Source organism: Staurois parvus, unplaced genomic scaffold, assembly GCF_062004578.1.
Source record: "Staurois parvus isolate SC_StPar_1 unplaced genomic scaffold, SC_StPar_1.0 ptg000148l, whole genome shotgun sequence".
NCBI classification, from domain to species: Eukaryota; Metazoa; Chordata; class Amphibia; order Anura; family Ranidae; genus Staurois; species Staurois parvus.
In genome coordinates this window covers 884,157-906,365 of record NW_028317944.1, presented here as the reverse complement: position 1 = coordinate 906,365, position 22,209 = coordinate 884,157, and the positions used below count along the sequence as shown (strand labels likewise).

The 22,209-nt window shown below is 40.0% G+C and overlaps 1 protein-coding gene across 1 annotated transcript; it reads right to left on the bottom strand.

Moving 5' to 3' along the window:
- Positions 1–391: 391 nt before the first annotated feature.
- Positions 392–18,212, bottom strand: LOC149464697 (uncharacterized). Its single transcript, XM_089674213.1, has 2 exons — positions 17,603–18,212; positions 392–765 (listed from the first exon to the last, which is right to left on the bottom strand). Exons 1-2 carry the CDS (start codon positions 18,210–18,212, stop codon positions 392–394), a joined length of 984 nt encoding a protein of 327 aa, XP_089530339.1.
- Between the last annotated feature and the right edge of the window lie 3,997 nt (positions 18,213–22,209).

The window sequence follows — 22,209 nt, the reverse complement described above, 5'->3', positions numbered from 1 at the left end:
ACAGAATCAGGGGTGGACTGACCATTTGGAAACTCGGGCACTGCCCGAGGGTTGGGGGTCAGTAGGGGGCCCCATGAGATTCCCCTGGTACCTTTTTCATAGGCTTTTTTGAGTTTGGGCAAGGACACAGGGGCCCCATGATCCACTATTGCCTGGGGGCCCTATGAGTTGTCAGTCCGCCCCTGGACAGAATTACTCAAGCAATAACATTTCAAACATTGAACTTCAACTTTTAAAGCATCACACATCATCTTTTAAAACATGGCAAACTTTTCAAACAATTTCAACACTCTCTGGAGGAGGAGCAGAGCAATTGGGCAGTACTAACACATGCAGGTTCTTCTTCATGTCTAGGCTGTTTTAGTAGGAACCTTTCCATTGTCATTGTCTGTCATTGTCTGTCATTGTCTGCTGTCCGGCGCCTTTTCAGCATCCCTCGGAAAGGGGACATGACGTCAGTGTCAAAATTGTTCACAAGTCTCTTGGCTAGAGCCTTATATGGGTGGTGCTGCTGTACAAAAGCCTGTAGGTTTACCCACAGCTGGCATGCCTCCTTGAGTTCCCTTGAAGAGAGCTGTTCCTCACTTGTTTCCTCCTCCTCAAATGAGACCCGCTCCTCCATCGCCTCCTTCTGCAGTTCCACCAGGTCCTCAGTGGTTAGCTCACGGTTGTGTCCCTCCTCCATCAGCTCGCAGACATCTTCCTCAGTCACCTCCAGCCCCATGGTCCTCCCCAAGGAAACAATCTCCTTCAATACTGTTGACTCTGGTGAAGAAGCATCGGAATCAGGTGTGACAACACAGTCTGGCCACAGGTTGCGCCAAGCTGAATTTAGGATTCTATGGCTGACCCTGACCCAGGCAATGGTGATAATCTGCAGAAAACTCACAATGTCAAAATGGTCTCTCCAAAATTCATGGAGGGTGGGGCTTCCTCAGAGGAAGAGGCAAGTCCTCGAAACGCGTCAGACCATTGGATGTTTACACTCCCCATTGCGGACTGTTACTCAGTGCGGTGTTGACCCAGCTGTTCTTTTATGATGTGCCTTGACTTTATTCTCATTTGTGAGTACAACACCTATTTTATTTCTTATTAAACATTTTTTATGGTAATGCACTAGGCCTGAGCGCCCTCTCTTTGTTCTTTCCTCATTCAGTATATTTGGATTCCCCCGGTCTGTTGAGGGCAGCAAGGTGTGCATGTTCCAGGACATTCTTAATGTGGTTGCAGCCTGCATCGAGTCCATCCCCAAGCACAGGAGCATTTGTGTTTGCTGGTTCATTGATCAGGGACACTGACTGGTGACAGTACGAAAAAAAAAAAATAGATTTTTTAAAAGGAATTGTTTGAAGATTTCCACCTGTTCCTTTGATTTCTCATCACTGGTTGAAAACAAACATTGATTTCACTCCACTAATGATTAGAAAAGCAAATTTATGTTCTTAAAACAAAATTTCAAATGTAATTTTACCAGTGTATGGCCAGCTTTAGCCTCCAACACAGTTAGGAGCTGAGTGCATCTCTGCCATATCACAGGTTTTGCCCTGTCACATTTTAAATCTGAACTGAATCCTGCCCATTTTAGACCCTAATGCAGGTCATAGATTAGCGATTTGTTTGCTGAATTATTGGCCGATTTAAAAAAAAAAAAAAGATTCGTACCATTCGTGAGGAAAAATGTCGGCTGTTTGAAATTTTGAAAATCGGCCAAGCTGGAAAATCCTGGGACAATTTGTTAGATCAGCCGATTTTCACGGTAATTTATGGTCAAATCAGCAGTTATTCTTCACTATGAAGAAAAAGTAGTAATAGAAGAAATAGATTTTGCAGAAGAAGAAATATAATATCAAGAAGAATAGAAAAGAGGAGAAGATGAAAGATTTTGCAGAAGAAGACAAAGAAAAAACATTGCAACATTGTATCTATTTGTATATATTTTGGATACAGAGGTTTATATTCAAGTACAAATAGATACAATGTTGTTTCTCTTCTTCTGCATAATCTATTTCTTCTGTCAATTAATATAATAGCGGTGCCCCTGCATAGAGACCCGCTATTATATTTGACGGCCGCAGACGGGACTAAAAAACCCACCAATTTTTTCCAATTAGTGGCAACGTCGGCCGTCTGAATGACCAATAAACGATTTAAAAAAAAATTTAAAAAAGCCTATTTTGCCCACCTCTATGGCCTGCATTAGCTTTTATTTCTCGCAGGAGGGCATTTAGCTGAGAAAGACCCTCCAAAAGAAAAACTATTCATGAAGATTCCTGGGATGTAGGACATTTGGCCTAGGCCAGAAAGTGAAGTGTAGAGGGAAAAAACTAAAAACATACATATCTTCTGATCTGCTAAAGCTAGTCGCACAAGTAAAAAAAAAATTCACTTCTGAAACAAATGCACTTTTGCCAGTAAAAAAGTGTATTCTCTAAGGAGCCTGCAGAGTATTGCTCCTGCAATCAGCAGACAGGTGCATGTCAGGCTCCTGCAGACGCAGTAAAACAAAACAGCTGTCTGCATCTACCGCTCATATGGGCAGTTACTGAAGTCCAGGAAGAATCAATGAACTACAAGAGCACCCAACACCCTCACAGCTCATTGAAAACTAGAAGCTGTCTGCAGCAGAGGCAGATGGCACTTTTAGTCAATTCATTCACATCTCTGAATGAGGTGGCTCTGGATGGAGCCCCACACAGCCATGCAGTTTAAAAAATTGTGGGATGTTCCCCTGCCTGCTGTCACAGGGCGATGGGGAGGTGCTTTAGCAACATGTTAAACCCTGGATATGGGTGTAACATGGTACTAGAGGTGGACTTCTCCTTAAAGCGGAGTTACAGTTGCACTGTAAAAAAAATAAGTCAGATACAAAAACTGTAGCTGCTGACAAGAAAGCTGCTTTCTGAACACTCCCACCAAATATGATACCACGTGCCCACCTCTCCACAGCCTCTCCAACACATCTGTGAAATTTCTCTATTCATCTTGTGCTCCAGGTAGGGGGTGATGTGCCATCTATTCAAACATTTATAATTTATTTCCACTTCCCTCATACTAATACTATGGTGTACACCGTCTATGGTGTACACCGTCTATGGTGTACACCGTCTATGCTGTACACCGTCTATGGTGTACACCGTCTACGGTGTACACCGTCTACGGTGTACACCTTCTACGCTGTACACCTTCTACGCTGTACACCTTCTACGCTGTACACCTTCTACGCTGTACACCTTCTACGCTGTACACCTTCTACGCTGTACACCTTCTACGCTGTACACCTTCTACGCTGTACACCTTCTATGGTGTACACCGTCTATGGTGTACACCGTCTATGGTGTACACCTTCTATCTTTTTTTTTTTTATAAATACTTATTAATTTTTCACTTCATATACAGGTCATTTCAACATTTCTATTAAAATATTTATCAAAAACATATTTAATTTATTCCTATATATGACCTTCTTTTCTTACCATCCCCCCCTCCCATGCTCCCCCCCCTCTATCCTCCTTCCCCTACCCTCCCACTCTCCACATTCTCTCTTCTCTCATTTACTCTATATAATTCTGTTGTTCCTGAATCCAATTCTAAACCAACTACCAGGAGCATAATCACTTCATCTATTTCACCATTTCTTTATATTTTCCCCATCCTTTCCATTTTATATTATAGATCTCCAGCTTGTCCTCATGCGTATAATACAATCTTTCTGTCCCGGATATCTGATTTACTCTACCCTTCCAATCTTCCTCAGTTGGCACTTCTCTTTTCTTCCAGTACCTGGGTATTAGGCTTTTTGCTGCGGTTAAGTAGTACCATATCCCTGAACTCTTATAAGCTTTCACTGGGAGTTCTGAGATATGGAGGAGGCAGAATTCTGGATCCAATCCTATAATAATTTTAGTAATCTTCCTTATCAAGTGAACTATCCTTCGCCAGAACACCTGTATTTCTGAACACTCCCACCAAATATGATACCACGTGCCCACCTCTCCACAGAATCTCCAACACTGTGAAATTTCTCTATTCATCTTGTGCTCCAGGTAGGGGGTGATGTGCCATCTATTCAAACATTTATAATTTATTTCCACTTCCCTCATACTAATACTATGCTGTACACCTTCTATGGTGTACACCTATCTTCTATTCTCTATATATTCTATTAATAAATCCCATTCTTTTAAGACATTTAAAGTGTATATACATGTGCTCTCCTCTAATTCTCTGTATTGTGCAGGTACCCAAATACTATTACTCAAACTTATTCCACTCAGTGCTTTCTCAATTTTAACCCAACTTTTCTCCGGATTATGAATCCAATCGAAGATTCTTGCGATAATGCCCGCTTTGTAATATCTCCTAAAATCTGGTACCCCCAATCCTCCTCTTTCTTTACTTCTAGTCAATGTTTCATAACCTATTTTAGGCTTTTTATTCCTCCATATACATTTTATTATCATTTTCCTCAGTTCTTTAAAATATGCCTCTGGGAGTTTGATTGGGATCATTTGAAATTTATATAATACTTTGGGGACAATTACCATCTTTATCAAGTTTATACGACCTATCCACGATGGGTTTCCATTTCCCACTCTTAACTCCTCCTTCTTTTCATTTAATAACGTGATATAATTAGCTTTGTAAAGGTTCTTATTTGAGGCGGATAGTTTTATTCCTAGATATTTTAATTCCTTGTCTCTCCAAAGGAAAGGGAATTCCTCTTGTAGATTTTCTTTTTAACACAAAGGGGGAGATTTACTTAAACTGAAGCAAAATCTATCACAGCTCTGCATAAAAACCATTCTGCTTCCAGGGTTAATTGTCAAAGCTTAACGTGTTATTAAACTCATGACACTATATCTGGTCTCCAACAGTATAAACAACATGGAAATGCAATTATTTTTAAAAAATATAAACTGCTAAATACCTTTTTATCATCAGCAGTATATAGCAGTCTTGTGACTTCTATCAGTGTCCAGCTGAGCTGTCACGGTCTGGAGTCAGGATTGGAGGCCAGTAGCTATAGCAGTGGAGCAGCTCCCACCAACAAGTGGGACAGGTATACAAGCAGGTCACCCAGGCAGATGACACATGTTCACCTGAGGTGCAGGTTCTAAGTACTAACCGGTATTCACCAGAGCTCCTGATGGTGCAGATGGTTTAGCGGTTTGTTAATACCAGGTCGCGGTCCTCAGGAGGTGGACAAGCCAGGGTTCAGTAGCAGATAAGCTGGTAGGGATCAAGCAGAAGCGTAGTCAGTAAACAAGCCAAAGGTCACTAACGAATGGTTGCAGGTTGGGATTAACCAGAAGCATAGTCAAGGAACAAGTCAAAGGTTGGTAGTGAATGGGAGAGAAGATATAAACTGCAACAGGAGAGACAAGAGCGAGATTTCAGCTGGAGAGAGCACAATAATCTGGCAAAAAGGAAGTGCAGTGACATGGCTTAAATCAGGAAGTTAATGGGAGGAGCAAAGAATTCAAGACAAACAATGTTCAAGGCAGGATCATCCAAGGAATTGTTCAGGGAACTGTCCAGCATTCCAGGTGGCTCAACAAGAAGAGTCAGTACCAGTCAGCACTGAGATCCAATGTTCAAATCCAGGTCCTGACATGAGTGCTGGTTAAAGCTCATAGGAGGAGCTTTCACTGTCCTATGAAGCTGACTCTCTCTCTGGACAGTGCTGATTGGCTCTATACTAATCACATGCACCATTCCAAACAAAAAAAACTCTGTAGCCTTGTACTAAATTGTGCTGAGTGACTCCTAGTGCTCTGTACTATCAACAAATGGACTGGGGACAGTAAAAGAAGGGGAGCATCAGGGAAGACAAGATCATATAGCCTTTTGCATGATATGGAGGGTTAACGCCTTAGAATCCACAGCGAGTATAGTGAACATGCTTTACTGCATATACAGACTGAGTTTACCGGTGTGGGTTTAGTAACACTTAAACAGAACAGATAAAGATATGGAAAGGCATTTTGGATGATATTTACTAAAACTGTAGCATTCATAATCTGGTGCAGCTCTGCAAGGAGGCCAAACAGCTTCTATCTTCAGCTTGTTTCAATGATAGTACCTGACTTATGCCCATTGTATCCACAACATAAAATGCTTTGTTTTTTTTAAATCTAATATTTTCTTTTAACCTCCTCGGCTGTATGATTATTTCCGATTTTTTGTGCTGAAAGCGGTACATTATTTTGCATGGAAATATGTAGTTTTTTATTTTAGGCTGTAATTTTTAGGAATAACTCACTGAAATCTGTCCGAACAAGAGTCTAGTAAACATCCCGGGTATGATAAAATTTGAAACGCGAAATCATAAATTATAATTTAATAAATAATCATAAAAAATAATAATATAATAATAATACATTTATTTCAATAATCTAATCAAACCAAAAACACTGAAATTTGAAATACAGAGGCAAATTCGCACATCGCTGAGCCAAGTCGCAGAATCGTTTTCAGTGTCTGATGAAGAATTTCCCCACGAATCATTATCACTCAATTCTGCAAGTGGTTCTGATTTACTATCGCTGTTCTCTAGCCGGTCTAAAACCACTTTTGACCTAAAGGGATGCTTTTTAGACGCCATGGACTTTTCTAAGTTTCCAGGCAGAAAGAACAGTCAAAATGCAGACAGGGCGCAGGACAAAGCACTCGGGACAAAATGTATGTGAAATGCATTGAAACAGCAATGTTTTACTATGTAATTATCATTTAAAAAAAAATGAGATTTTTTAAAAATTTTAAATTTGCCGCCGGTTCCGGCGCCCGTACGTCCCGACGTCACAGGGACCGGAACACGGAAGCCGGATGCTGGCATCGGCCGGAGGAGATGGCCGGGGACGCTGCAGGGGACACATCGTGGGAGCGAAGGACAAGGTAAGTGCTGCAGGGACTCCCTGAGCAATGCCACATGGTAAGCCCGAGTGTAGCTCGGGGTTACCGCTCTTGGAACTCAAATTTTACCCCGAGCTACACTCGGCAATACCGCTAAGGAGGTTAAAAAATACATTTATTTTCATGATTATTAAAAGTTAAACTGTAGTATTTGCATGGCTCTTTATTTTTATTAGTATATAACATTTTAAGCTAAATTCATGTTCTGCATAAAGAATGGGCAAGTATTTCATTATTTGTTAGACTTACCTGTTTCTTTACTAAATTCCAGGTAAACATTCACCTTGACCTCTTTACCTCTACATGACAGCAGTGACTGAGCTTACTTAATGACGCTTGATTTTGAAAGCGTTATTAAGTTAGACTTCATAAATACTTCATTAGGATAATTGTACAACAAATAAATGCTCATTAGAGCAAAAAGTTACATGCATATGTATTGGTGAATTGAAACGAGAAGCCAAACCAATGAGCTGCTGTTTTGATATTAAATACGGCAATTATACAATGAAAGTTTGAGGTAATCCTCATAGAACAGCGCTTCACTTCATAGAACAACAAAACTTGAATAATAATACACAAAAATTAAATTATATAAAAAGTACAAAATAATAAAGAAATTATAAAATTAAATAAAATAACATAACAGTTCTTCTATAACAGTTCTTCCACCAAGGTGTGACAGAGTGTGATAGGGAGAGTGAGATCAAATCTTGATACTTCTTATAAGGACAGTCTCAATATTCCAAAGATTCACTCCAGCACCACTGTATCCTTTAAGTGACTAGCACCCCATCAAAATGAACACTCACCAGAGCATGGTGAAAACTAAGCATAACTAGATATCCTTTTATATGCTCACCAAACACCACCATTAACCACTTGACCTCCTGAGGATTTACCCCCCTTAATGACCAGGCCTCTTTTTGCTACCCGGCGATGCACTAATTCAACTGATAATTGCGCGGTCATGCAATACTGCTTCCAAACGAAATTTACGTCCTTTTTTCACACAAATAGAGCTTTCTTTCGGTGGTATTTGATCACCTGTGCACTTTTTATTTTTCACGCTATAAACAAAAAAAGACCAAAAATTTTGAAGAAAAACGATATTTTTTTACTTTCAGCTATAAAAAATATATAGTAAACTCAAAGTTAGTTATAAATTTAGGCCAAAATGTATTCTGCTCCATGTTTTTGGTAAAAAAAATCCCAATAAGTGTATATTGATTGCTTTGTGTGAAAGTTATAGTGTCTACAAACTATGGTATAGATACTGCAATTTATGCCATTTTTTTGCTATACAGCGCTGCGCTAGTTTAACGGACAATTGCGCGGTCATGCAATACGGTACATAAATGAAATTTACATCCTTTTTTTTCCCACAAATTGAGCTTTCTTTCGGTGGTATTTGATCGCCTGTGCGTTTTTTATTTTTTGCGCTATAAAAAAAAAGGCTGACAATTTTGAGGAAAAAAAAAATATTTTGGATTTTTGCTATAAAACATGTCCAGTAAAAAAAAATTAAAAAATCTAATTTAGTCATAAGTTTCTGCCAAAATGCATTCTGCGACATGTCTTTGCTACAGAAAACCCAATACGTGTAAATGAATTGGTTTACGTGAAAATTTAGCATTTACAAATGGCGGGAAAGATACTGGGATTTTTTTTTTTTATACTAATAATGGCGGCGATCAGCGACTTATGGCGGTGATCAGTGACTTATGGTGGCGATCAGCGACTTATGGCGGGACTGCAGGACTGCGGCGCACATTCTGACACTGGGGGGGAACTGACTTGGGGTCACTGACATCCCCAGTGACACCAATACAGTGATCAGTGCAAAAAAAAAAACACTGACACTGTACTAATGGCACTGGGGAGGAAGGGGTTAAGTTTATTATTCAGTGAAAGGGTTAACTGTGTGAGGGGAGTGTTATACTAGGGGGTGGGGGTGTGTACTGCAGGCAATACCGCTGATAGGGAGAGAGAAACTCTTCTGTCCTCATCAGCATGTCCTGGAGCTGTCAGGGAACTGACAGAAAGCACAGCTACTGCAGCTGTGCTCTCTGTCAGTGATTGCCGCTAATCGCCAGGACATAGCCGGTAACGACCGGCTGTGACCCGGCGACTGACATCCCTGGCCGTGATTGGCGGGACAGGTAGGGCGGCGGCGCGCCTCGCGCGCGCCCCCTACCTGTTTTGAAAACACACGTTTTAAAACGTGGTTTTGCCCAGCCGTGCCGCCCTTCCGCCGTATTTATACAGTGGCTGGGCGGCATGTGGTTAAGACAAATCCAATAGGTCCAGTACATAAATGAAAAATGTAAACGCACTACATAGCGTAACTCTGTTAAATCTATAAATCTATGAAACGGTGCAGTGCTACTTAAATGAAACTCATTTAATATCAAATATAAATACTTATGTAACAATCTTATCACCCATAACAAAATTTGAATAGTGTAATTAACATTCAGTGAATCTTGGGTCCACTTAAAAGTCTCTGAGTTCATGTAACACTTAAAATTCCAACCACATTAGAAAAATTCCCATGTGTTAAAACAAACATAAGAAGAATCTTCTTTGTTTCACAAACTTCACAATGTGATTCACTTCATAGACTTCACTAAAAGTGCTCTTCAAAACAGGATGTGCTCCCATCTTAGAGCTATGACGTACACATGATATCTTTTCCTATTTCTAAGATCCAGAGGCAGCAGGTAATTTCCACTTGTTTCCACCTCCATACAGAGCACTTTTACCCCCTTCCTGCCCGGCCAATTTTCAGGTTTCAGCGCTCTCACACTTTGAATTACAATTGCGCGGTCATACCACACTGTACCCAAACTAAAATTTTATCATTTTCTTCACACAACTAGAGCTTTTTTTTGGTGGTATTTAATCACCACTGGGGTTTTTATATTTTGCTAAATTAACAAAGAAAACCGAAAATTTGGAAAAAAAACCCACATTTTTCTTTGTTTCTGTTATAAAAGTTTGCAAATAAATAATCGTTCTTCATAAATTTAGGCCGAGATGTATTCTGATACATGTCTTTGGTGAAAATAACCCAAATTAGTATATTAGTATTTATTATTTAGTCTGTAGGAAAGTTATAGAGTTCACAAACTATGGGATATATCTGAAAATTGATCAATCCTGAAGTACTGACATCTAATTTCCTGAAGCCCAAAAATGTCAGAACAGTACAGATATCCCCCAAATGACCCCTATTTGCAAAGTAGACAGTCTGACGTATTTCATAACAGGCATGGTGAGTTTTTTGAAGTTGTAATTTTTTGTGTCATAATTTTTCAGAAAATGAAGATATAAAAAATTTATTTTCACAATTTTTATTTTTACATACTCTCACCAGTGCAGTACAGCATCATCATATAACTGGCATAACAGTGATCAGGGACACTGACTGGTGACAGTACGGAAAAAAAAAAATGATATATTTTTTTTATTATTTTGTAATTTTGTGTTACTTTTTTTCTCTTTTTTTAAGATTTTTTTCAGGGACACTGACTGGTGACAGTACGAAAAAAGAAAATTGATTTTTTTGTAATTTTTTTATTACATTTTTTTCTCTTTTTTTAAGATTTATTTTCATATTTCACTATGACCAAAGTAGTATAATGTTACCATAGAAACATTGCACTACTTTGGGGAAGTGATCAGTATTTTTTTTTTTTCCCACACAATTTGCTTATAGCAAAGAATTACTTTGCTTTAAGCAAGCATTTACCTGAATGAAATCGATTAATTCAGGGGGGGTTTTTTTGTCCTTAGCTGTGATTTGGCTACGGCTAATCACATGCCACAGCTGGGCTGTGATTGGCCCAGCTTGTGCATGTGATCGCTGTGACCATTCACAGCTAGACACACTTGTATACAATGGATGGCATGAAAGGAAGCCATCCATTGTATACAACTGTCATGTGACCTGCTGTGATTGGTCACAGCAGGCCACATGGTACTGAAACGGGGTCAGTACACAGATCTGTCATTGGCCGTGTCCGAGGTACACGGCCGGTGACAGATCGTACCGCAGCGGCCCTGTTCACCCAGCCGCCATCTGGCTATAGGCCGGGCGGCAACTAGTTAAAGAACTACATAGTGCTTTCCATTAAAACCAGCATTAAAACATTGTAAACACACTCACATGTTCATGTGCACCTATTCCCAGCGCACATAGGTAAAAGTGCAGTCAGTTGCGATTACCACCGTTACATACACAGCCTGTATATTTACAAAGAACTGCTGTTTGCGTCCTGGTCCATATATATGCGTGATGGCATCACCCAAACTCCATTCTATGCATTTCATCACTGTCACATGACTTTTTCAGGGGATTGGGATTTTGCTTTTATACAGTAGTTCCCACTCTAGAGATTACCCTGACACTATTTTATTAAAGATTTTTACTGCACCCTGACTTCTTAATATATACACATACAGCACATACATCATAACAATCACTCATAAAATAACATTAGTACTGCATTCATGTTATCATAAAGAATAAAACAAAACATATATATATATATATATATATATATATATATATATATATATATATACACATATAAAATGTTTAGCGATATTATGCTTTTTAAAACCTATAGTAACATTATACACATATTCTTTAATGTTTTTCCAGGGATCCCTTTGTACATCCCATGTATTGCAGTCCGCAAGGACAGAGCTGTACATATGCCATCCTTCAGTGGAACATGATAGAAGTCCTTGATCCTATGATTCTATGTTCCTTGCCGGTAACATGGGCTTTAAAACACTCTTTTTTTAATTCTTTTTAACCCTATGGCAACTGTAACATTTTCCACAAGGCAACCTTTTTCCTCTGAAAATGTAAATTATTTATTAACAGGAGGGTCTGCAACACTTTTTACTAGACTATCCCTCAGAGTTGCAGCTTTCTTACAGTATATATAAATTGGGGATTATCTAAGATCACTGACATAAGATGTTTATCCATTTTTAAAATAGGTTAGTATTTCCTTATTATTCTTTCTATTATTTTGTATTGTGCATTATAATTGCTGTTGGAAATGGTAAGAGGTACTTCCAGTCCAATTCTTGTACTCTTTTTAAGTGGTCCACCAAAACAGGATCAGAAGTATACACGCCTCTTTCAGCATTGGGTGACCCATTATCTGCCCACACAATTTGATGATATCTTACTACTCCTTTTACAATCTACCACATGTTTCACCTAGAATATGGTCTACCTTTTTGAGAGTTCGGGTTGTATAGGTCCCCCAGGCTCCCCTCCACCCTCCCCACTCTCTCTCCCTCTCCTCTTCTTCTTACTATAATTGGTCCCTTTGGGATCTATGATATATTGTTCTACATGTATTTTGAGTCTGTGTCTCTGCTTGTTTCCAACCCCTTTGACAAATTATTTAACCATCATGGGATATTATCAGTTTGTGCTAACTTCACCCATAACTGACTTCTCTTGTTTGAATTTATGTTTCCAGAGATACTCTATTGGATAGTCACATTTTTCACACCTAACTTACTTTGAGATACTGTACTTTTATTTTTCTCTGTTATTTTATTACGGCATTTGTAACCCAAGTGACCTTTTTCCATCACTAAAAAAAAAAAACATTGAATAAGAAAGTTCTGTGTTGGTACAAAACCTGGTAGCAACTTTAACCCATTAGTATCAGTATTAGTTGTTAGTATATGTTTGTCTGTAAATGATCCCAGTGGGCAAGTAAATGTAAAAAGAGTTTAGCTGGCAAACTCTACTGTATGCTTCCATTGTGTCAAAGCACATAACTTGCTTTTGTAATGTCAACTTTAAATTCCAACGCCAAGTAAAAATTCTGTCTTGCATTGGAGCTGGGTCCCTTTCTTTGTAGACTTTGGCAGCAATGTAACCCCCATCCTCAAGTTAGTACCAATACCCCAGCACTTAGCCCCAATGCCCCCCTTTACCCCACTTAACATCAATGTACCCCATCTCCCCCATTTAGCACCAATGCCCCTCCACGTAGCATCAATGCCTACCCACTTAGCACCAATGTCTCTCCTCCCCCAATTAGCACCAATGCCCTCCACTTAGCAATAAGGTCTCTCCTCTCCTCTATTTAGCACCAATGCACCCCCTGTTCCCCTCATTTAGTACCAATGTCTCCATTACATAGCCTCAATATCCCCCAACCCCCAATGAGCACCAAAGCCCTCCATTTAACAAGATCCTCTAACACTAATGGACCCCCTGCCCCCCACCTAATGCAAATTCACACCCACGTAGCACCAAAATCTCTCTTATGTAGCTCCAATGTTCCCCATCTCTCCACTTAACACCAAGGTCCCCCTTCTACCCCCACTTAACACCAATGCCCCCCACTTAGCACCTCTATATCTTCTATCTCCCCATTTTGCACCAATGCTCCCCCTCATCCACTTAGCACTACAACAAGGGATATTTTTCCTTTCCCCTGAACACCAACACTGGGCATTATTTTCTTCCTCTGACCACAGGCACAACCATATTTTCTTCCTGCTGACCTTCAATATCAGGGACACTATTATTATTATTACACAGTATTAATAAAGCGCCAATGGTTCGCTCAGCGCTGTACATTACAAAGGGGGACAGAACATGTCGCAGAACAATACCAATACAATGCAAAACATGAGGGGATCGAGGGCCCTGCTCTTTCGAGCTTACAATATAGGAGGGAGGGGATAGTGGTACAGGAGGAGATAGCTGTGGGGGATGGAGTGGTAGGAAGAGTGGAGGAGGTCGGCAGGTTAGCAGGGGGTGGGGTAGGCTTCCCTGAAGAGATGGGTTTTCAGGGTGCACCTAAAGGAGAGGAGCGTAGGTGATAATCTGATGGGTTGGGGCAGGGAGTTCCAGAAGATGGGTGACACCCTGGAGAAGTCCTGGAGGCGGGCATGGGAGGAGGAGACCAGGGAACTAGAGAGAAGGAGGTCTTGTGAGGAGCGGAGTGTGCGTGCTGGGTGGTACTTGGATATTAGGTCAGTGATGTAGTTCGGGCCAGTGTGGTGGACAGCTTTGTACGTCAGTGTTAGGATTTTGAATTTATATATCTGTACATGGTTAGTCTGGCTGAAAAAAAGTCCATCTAGTTCAACTAATAAAAAGACAAAAAAAACTACAGTCCTATATACAAAATCCTATACCCTCAGTTGAACCAGAGAAAGGCAAAAAAAACTCAACAAAACATGATCCAATTTTTTCCAGCAGGGGAAAAATGTAATATGTTAGCCCTTTGTTCATATTCAGTTCTATTTTTACCACACTCATTTAATCCACAGCCAATGTTTAGCACAATAAAAATTATGCTCACCTTTTATGATGGCACAGCATTTCCTTTTTCTGGACCATGGGACCCAACTTATGATCTTCCACACAGGCCCACAGCATTTACAAAACACCCCTTGGCTCTTCTCAGATAAGTAACCACAGACACCATTGATCTTTTTAGCTTTTTTGTAAGAATGTGATTCTTTCCACTGACCACGCACGTAAGGAACATTATCACCACTGATCATCATGGTAATGTATTATGAACTGTAGATATACTATAAAAATTATTACCTGGTAATGCCCTGAGACCCAAACTTTTTTAAAGGGTTGCTCCATATTAAAAATGTTGAGAGAGCCTGATCCAGATGCACTACAGCAGCTATACAATGTGTTCAAACTACTTGTCAAAATACATGTCCTGTTGTTGACTGAGCAATGCAGAATGAGGAAGTCTAACAAGACCGTTACCCTATCCTCTCTACTTTTTTCTCATATTAACATGTTTACTGCCAGCACATGTACACATGTACATGTTTTTAGGACCCATTGGATCCTAATGTTGACTATCCCTCTTCCAGTCTTATTACTACTTTACAGGGGTTTAGAAGAGGCAGAAATGAAGATAAATTCTGGTGATTACACTAGTTGCATTTCAAAATACGTATATTAATTTGCCAATGACTATTTAGCTACATTAATTGCTATTTTTTATATCTGCCTGGAGTTCAGCTTCATTAGAAACTTAGCATGACATTTTGCTAATTTTTGCAAACATTTGCATGTATAAAAAAGGTAAATGATGAATTATGAAAACATAAAGAAACAGTCCAATTCAAAGTAAAACAAAACTAAGAAAAAAATTATTTACTGAAAGAAGCAATTAGAGTACGTAATATGCTTGATTCTAGGAACTAAATTTATGCTACTTCATCAGCCTTGAGGAATTAGACCAGACTTTTTCCAAGTTACCTGACAAATCATGTTATCCAGTTGTTTTCCAAATAGCAACTTGCTGTCAAACAAGATTACACAAAGACTCTGCTTGGGTGAATTATCTGCCAACCAAGACTTCAGTCACAAAACTCTTGTAGCCATGACAGAGATAGACATTCATCACTGAAGTCATAAAGAAGTTTTAATATCTCTATGGGTATAATGATCCATTTCCTACCAATATAAGGCTTGAGATTTGCGGCTCTAAACCTGTCTGTCCAGTTTCCAAATATCCCAGCCGAGGGGATGGTGAAATAAGTTTTCCAACTATAATACCTTTTATAAGCTTGGAGTTGATCCTTTTGTGCATAGGATGTATGAAAAAGGTTTAGAGGCTAATGTAAAAAGCCACATGGTGGCTTAATTTTATCAGAGACGGCATGTTGATCTTAAGGCAGCCATAGATGGTTTGAATCTTGGCCTATCCCTACTGAACAGGCCGAAATTTGAACCTATGGTCAGGCTGATTGTACCCAAATCAAGTGTTTTATGACTTGGGTACAACCAGCCTGTCGGATTTTTCATGTGATAGCCTCTAGCAAAATTCACTGTGTTTTCCTGGCAGGGACAGCTCACCCCCCGTGCCCCCTTCTCTGTTAAATATTGCACTGAAAAGTTTTGTTTGAAAAGTACACAAACCTACCTGTCATATTTGGCAAAAAAGTCAGTCCTATGAACCCTTCATGCATTATCTTAGGGAGTCTCAATATTGGTAATCTCAGCTCTGGATTGTGTATTAAGAAAGAGCCTACACAGGTTGATGGCTGTTGACTTTTGAGGCATACATCTGGACTGATACTAGTGGATAATAAAGGGTATGACCTTATTAAGTCTAAGGGCCAGAATCTTTGCCAGGATCTTCACATCACTTTGTAAAAGTGAGATAGGTCTGTAGGAGCTGTGGTTTAGAAGGTCTTTATTTGGTTTTAAAATGAGAACTATACTAGCTTTGAACAAAGTGCGTACCCTAGGATTACTCTCAGGATCAGGCTGTTAAAAGGCGGTGGGACATACACAAAAATTAAAATACATGTCAGAGAAAAAAGATGAAAAAATATTTATCCAGGACACAATCAAATTCCTGGAAGTCTATAGAAGCATGTACCAGTACACTCACACCTCATGAAAAAGAAGTGTGGGTGGAATGGTATGCTTTGCCCACCCAGGGAAAATTCATCCAGGAAGTAGTAGCAGCCGTGAGATGGGTTTCCTGGAGAGCGCAAATGGCTGGTAGGTATTTACGAAGCAAGATAGACACCATTGATCTCTTCAAGGGGTCATGTAACCCCCTAACATTCCAAGACAGTACCAGCATCATAGTTGTTACTAAAGAGACAATAAACCAAAGGCAGGAGAATGTAGAAGAACATCCAATAGGGAAGGATCTCAAATAAGGTCTGGGTTGCAGCTGAGAGGTAGATGATATGCTCAAATCCTGCCAAGCATTGTAAGATGTGCCCACAAGGCACCAGATGGAAACATTTGCAGTGCTCTGGGGTAATGAGGTCAAATTAACAGAACAGACGACTGCAACAGCACTGCAACATATACAAACAGGAAGCAAGGGACTGAAATAATAGGCCACGGGGGAAATTCAAGTCCAGGAGTGTCTACGGCAAGGACTGCAGATAGTGAGCATGTGGCCATTGTTCCAATAAACCAGAGAGGAACTAAAAAATAATAGTAAACAGGAATTTCCATCAACCAGGGTTGCCATGGCCGCATACCAAAACGCGCTGTAGTCAGACAAATGGAGAAGAATTGCATATTGAAAAGCCAGCTCTGTGGAAGAAAGAGAAGAAAAGCAGCTATGTGTTCCTAGCCAATACAGTTGAAGGAGACTTATGAGAGGTGACCAGGCTCCCTCGGAGAGAAATTGTATAAAGTTTCACAGGGCATGGAGACTTAGTCCTCCTCAGCTACTGGTCTCCGGGTCTGCCGGAAGACACTTTCATTGGCATTAAGCCAAGCAGAGGCCACTGCCACATTTTCAAAGAAGTGGGCCTGCCCCCTGGCTGTTATTTAGAGTTTTGCCGGACAAAGCATGGCATAGGAGGTCTGAAGTTGCTGAAGATGCTTTTTAACATCAGAAAACCGAGCTCTGTGTTTTTGTACTTCAGTAGAACAACACCTTTGTTCCATTAAATTGAATATTCTGCCACTCCCGTGCCAGCCTCAATATAATTTCTTTATCTCTATAGTTCAGGAGACATGCCAGTATAGGGTGTGGAGGGTGGCCCGGTGGAAAAGGGGACCTTATGTGCTCGCTCCACAGTATATAAGGGCGTGAAGGCCTCCTTCCAAAATACTTCCAGGAACCAGGTTTCTACAAATTCAGTGGGGTCTCTACCCTCCACTTTCTCCAGCAACCCCACATACCTGCCCTGGCATCTGTGGCTTTAGCAAGGTGGGTGTTGAATTGGGCATCCCTGGTCAAAAGGTGGAAGTTTATCTCTCGAGATTGAGTGGAATTGTCCCAACGATAGGCAAAGCCCTCCATGAAAGCCAGCCGATCTTTGGAGATTTTTGATTGTTTATTAGAGATTTCTTCTTTATTGATCTTGGTAATATACTCTTTAACTTCTTGGTATTTGCCCTCATAATGTACATGACTTTTGACAGAGTCATATTTATTATTGAGCACTAGTAGTTCTTGATCAAGTAAATTCATATCCGTTTGGTACTGTCCGACTAATAGTTCCATCAGGTTAATACTACATTTGGTGAGTACCTGTTCCCAAGAGGTTTTAAAGTCTGGCGTTACATTTTTAGCTGTCGGGAATACTTGGATCCTCAAACCTACAGGACTGATATTTTCTTTAATGTATTGTACAAATTCCACATGCCAGTATAGATTGGATTTACGCTTAAGTAGATGCTTGGTTTTAACAACATATTGATTAAGATTTTCATCATCTCGATTAAATGTATTACAACTAGACTGGATCTCAGCCATGTACCCTATCCAAGCAGTACCTATAAAGTCCATTTTGGCTGTAAATAACACTTCAAAGAAAATTAAAAAGTAAAATATTGTTCAAAAACCAAAAATAATTTATCGAACGTTCAACAAAAACAAATTGAGTCGTCACTAAAGGTTATATAGAGGAGCCAAAGATGGCCAGGGGTGATACCACCCAATATATTAGTTATGACATAGAAAAATACCCAACACAGAGTGACAGACTGTAAGGGCATATAACAGGCTCCTATGTGCCACGTCCCATAATGATTAATAAAATGAACCAAGGAAAATTAAAAAGGCCAAATATGAACTTTACAGGCACTGCAACAAAGATATCTTTAAAATCACTTTGTCATTGGAATATAGACCATCACATATACAGGTGAAACTCGAAAAATTAGAATATCGTGCAAAAGTTCATTTATTTCAGTAATGCAACTTAAAAGGTGAAACTAATATATGAGATAGACTCATTACATGCAAAGCAAGATAGTTCAAGCTGTGATTTGTCATAATTATGATGATTATGACTTACAGCTCATGAAAACCCCAAATCCACAATCTCAAAAAATGAGAATATTGTGAAAAGGTGCAATATTCTCGGCTCAACGTGTCCCACTCTAATCAGATAATTAAGCCATAACATCTGCAAAGGGTTCCTGAGCCTTTAAATGGTCTGTCAGTCTGGTTAAGTAGGAATCACAATCAAGAGAAAGACTTTTGACCTGACAGTTGTGCATAAAACCATCATTGACACCCTCCATAAGGAGGGAAAGCCTCAAAAGGTAATTGCAAAGAAGTTGGATGTTCCCAAAGTGCTGTATCAAAGCACATTAATAGAAAGTTATGTGGAAGGGAAAAGTGTGGAAGAAAAAGGTGCACAAGCAGCAGGGATGACCACAGCCTGGAGAGGATTGTCAGGAAAAGGCCATTCAAAAGTGTTGGGGACTGAGACTGGAGTCAGTGCATCAAGAGCCACCACACACAGACGGATCCTGGACATGGGCTTCAAATGTCGTATTCCTCTTGTCAAGACGCTCCTGAACAACAAACAATGTCAGAAGCGTCTTTCCTGGGCTAGGGAAAAACAGACCTGGTCTGTTGCTCAGTGGTCCAAAGTCCTCTTTAATGATGAGAGCAACTTTTGCATCTCATTTGGAAACCAAGGACCCCGAGTATGGAGGAAGAATGGAGAGGCACACACTGCAAGATGCTTGAAGTCCATTGTGAAGTTTCCACAGTCTGTGTTGATTTGGGGAGCCATGTCATCTTCTGGTGTTGGTCCACTGTGCTTCATTAAGTCCAGGGCCAACGCAGCCATCTACCAGGAGATTATGAAGCACTTCATGCTTCCTTCCACAGACGAGCTTTATGGGGATGCTGACTTCATTTTCCAGCAGGACTTGGCACCTGCCCACACTGCCAAAAGCACCAAAACCTGGTTCAATGACCGTGGGATTACTGTGCTTGATTGGCCAGCAAACTTGCCTGACCTGAACCCCATAGAGAATATATGGGGTATTGCCAAGAGAAAGATGAGAGACATGAGACCGAACAATGCAGAAGAGCTGAAGGCCGCTATTGAAGCATCCTGGTCTTCCATAACACCTCAGCAGTGCCACAGGCTGATAGCTTCCATGCCACGCCGCATTGAGGCAGTAATTGCTGCAAAAGGGGCCCAAACCAAGTACTGAGTACATATGCATGCTTATACTTTTCAGAGATCCAATACTGTTCTATGTACAATCCTTGTTTTATTGATTGCATGGAATATTCTAATTTTCTGAGATTGTGGATTTGGGGTTTTCATGAGCTGTAAGCCATAATCATCACAATTATGACAAATCACGGCTTGAACTATCTTGTTTGCATGTAATGAGTCTTTCTCATATATTAGTTTCACCTTTTAAGTTGCATTATTGAAATAAATTAACTTTTGCACGATATTCTAATTTTTCGAGTTTCACCTGTATACAGATTATTCCCCTAAGAATGCAAGACCCCCAAGAGGGGGTGGAGTATTCTATGCAGATTACAACATTTGTCAATATTAGTTAAAATTGACATAAAAATACCGTATCCCGGTAAGGGTATCAAAAGACATAGATCAGATGTCGATATTAGTAATCACTCTGTAGTTACTCGGCATGTTTCACGAGAGTATCACTTCTTCAGCAGTTACTACATGAAAGAAGAGTTGAATATAAGTAGAACATGATATAGTATAATGTTATTAGTTGTTGGTTATATAAATCCATAGATACCTTGAGGTATCAGCTAGAAAGCAGAAAGTGTGTCGGGATAGATGTTGATAACGCATGGAGCAACCATGTGTCAGGCAAGTCAACAGGGGGAATCCCACAAGGATGATACACTACTAGGTAGTCCTTAAAAGGGGGGGGGTCGCTTGATCTAAGAGAGGTATATAGACCGTGAAATAAATACACCCCTTCCCCAACAGAGATAACAATTGTGATAAAGGTAAAAAATGTGCTGACCTTCCAAAAATGGAGACTGCAAAATTGATGTTATCATCGATTTTAAAGCCCGATTTTAACGGGCCACTTAAAAATATTCACTGAAGTGAAAAATGTAGAGAAAATATATTAGGGCCTCAGAAAAATCCACTCGGCCACAATGGTTACTAAGCAGCATTTTTATAATCTAAAAGAATCAAAGGAAGGGGGAGGGGAAGAAAATTAAAATTATTAAGGAGGATATTTTAACATGTTACCATTGTATTAAAGCCAGCCAATGTATAGACCACTCCAATGTCAAGTGGTAAAAACTAGATGACAAAGAGTGTACTAACCTTGTTAGGGTACAAACGGGGGAGGAGCAACAGGGAAATACGGCTGATATGATACAATATGTCAATCTCACAAGATAGAAATCAAGTCAGACATATGGGGTAGTTAAGCCAACTCATATCTGCAAATAAAGGAACCACAACTATGTAAAAGGTGACTGAAAAGAACAGTGTCTAAAAAATAGTATGTATCTTGCCATACCTTAAACCAGGAGGTCAGGTTCCTGGCCAGTCCCACCTGTAACACCTCCTGTTACACACAGGGCTGACTTCTGGGCCAAGCTTCCCTGCTCTCTCAGACTACCTGAAGATGGTATGTGGGTGTCTGATGTAGGAGCCAGATGCTCTGTCCCGGCTGTTGCTGCTGTGTGTGTGTGTGCTTTACAGTGTAAAGCACACACAGCAGACAGTAAACAGCACACAGTTAACCCTTTGATTGCCCAAGATGTTAACCCCTTCCTGCCCAGTGCCATTAGTATAGTGTCAGTGCTTTTTATTAGCACTGATCACTGTATAGGTGTCACTGGGGATATCAGTGACAGTTAGTCAGCCCCCCCCCAGTGCCAGAATGCCCGCTGCAGTCCAGTTATAAGTCGCTGATCGCTGCCATTACTAGTATAAAAAAAAAATTCCAGTATCTATACTACCATTTGTAAACACTATAAGTTTCATGTAAACTAGTTAATTTACAAGCATTGGGATTTTTTTTTAGCAGAGACATATAGCAGAATACATTTTGGCCTAAATTTATGAAATTTGATTTTTTTTATTTTTTTACTGGACATGTTTATTAGCAAAAAAGTTTAAAATCGGTAGTCTTTTTTTTTTTTAAGCGCAAAAAATAAAAAATGCAGATGCGATCAAATACCACCAAAAGAAAGCTCTATTTGTGGGGAACAAAAAGGACATACATTTTATTTGGGTGCAGGGTTGCATGACTGCGGAATTGTCACTTAAAGTAATGTGGCACCATATCGCAAAAAATGGCCTGGCCAGGAAGGGAGGTAAATCCTTTGGAGGGCAAGTGGTTAAAATACACTGTACAGCTTGGTAAATTATTTTTAATGTAAATGCTATACTTGTTGGCCTTTTCTGACACTTATGAAACCTGGCTGAAATACTATACTCTAGATAATATTATCTATACTGCAGGGGCGGACTGACAACTCATGGGGCCCCCGGGCCATAGGGGATCATGGGGCCCCTGTGTCC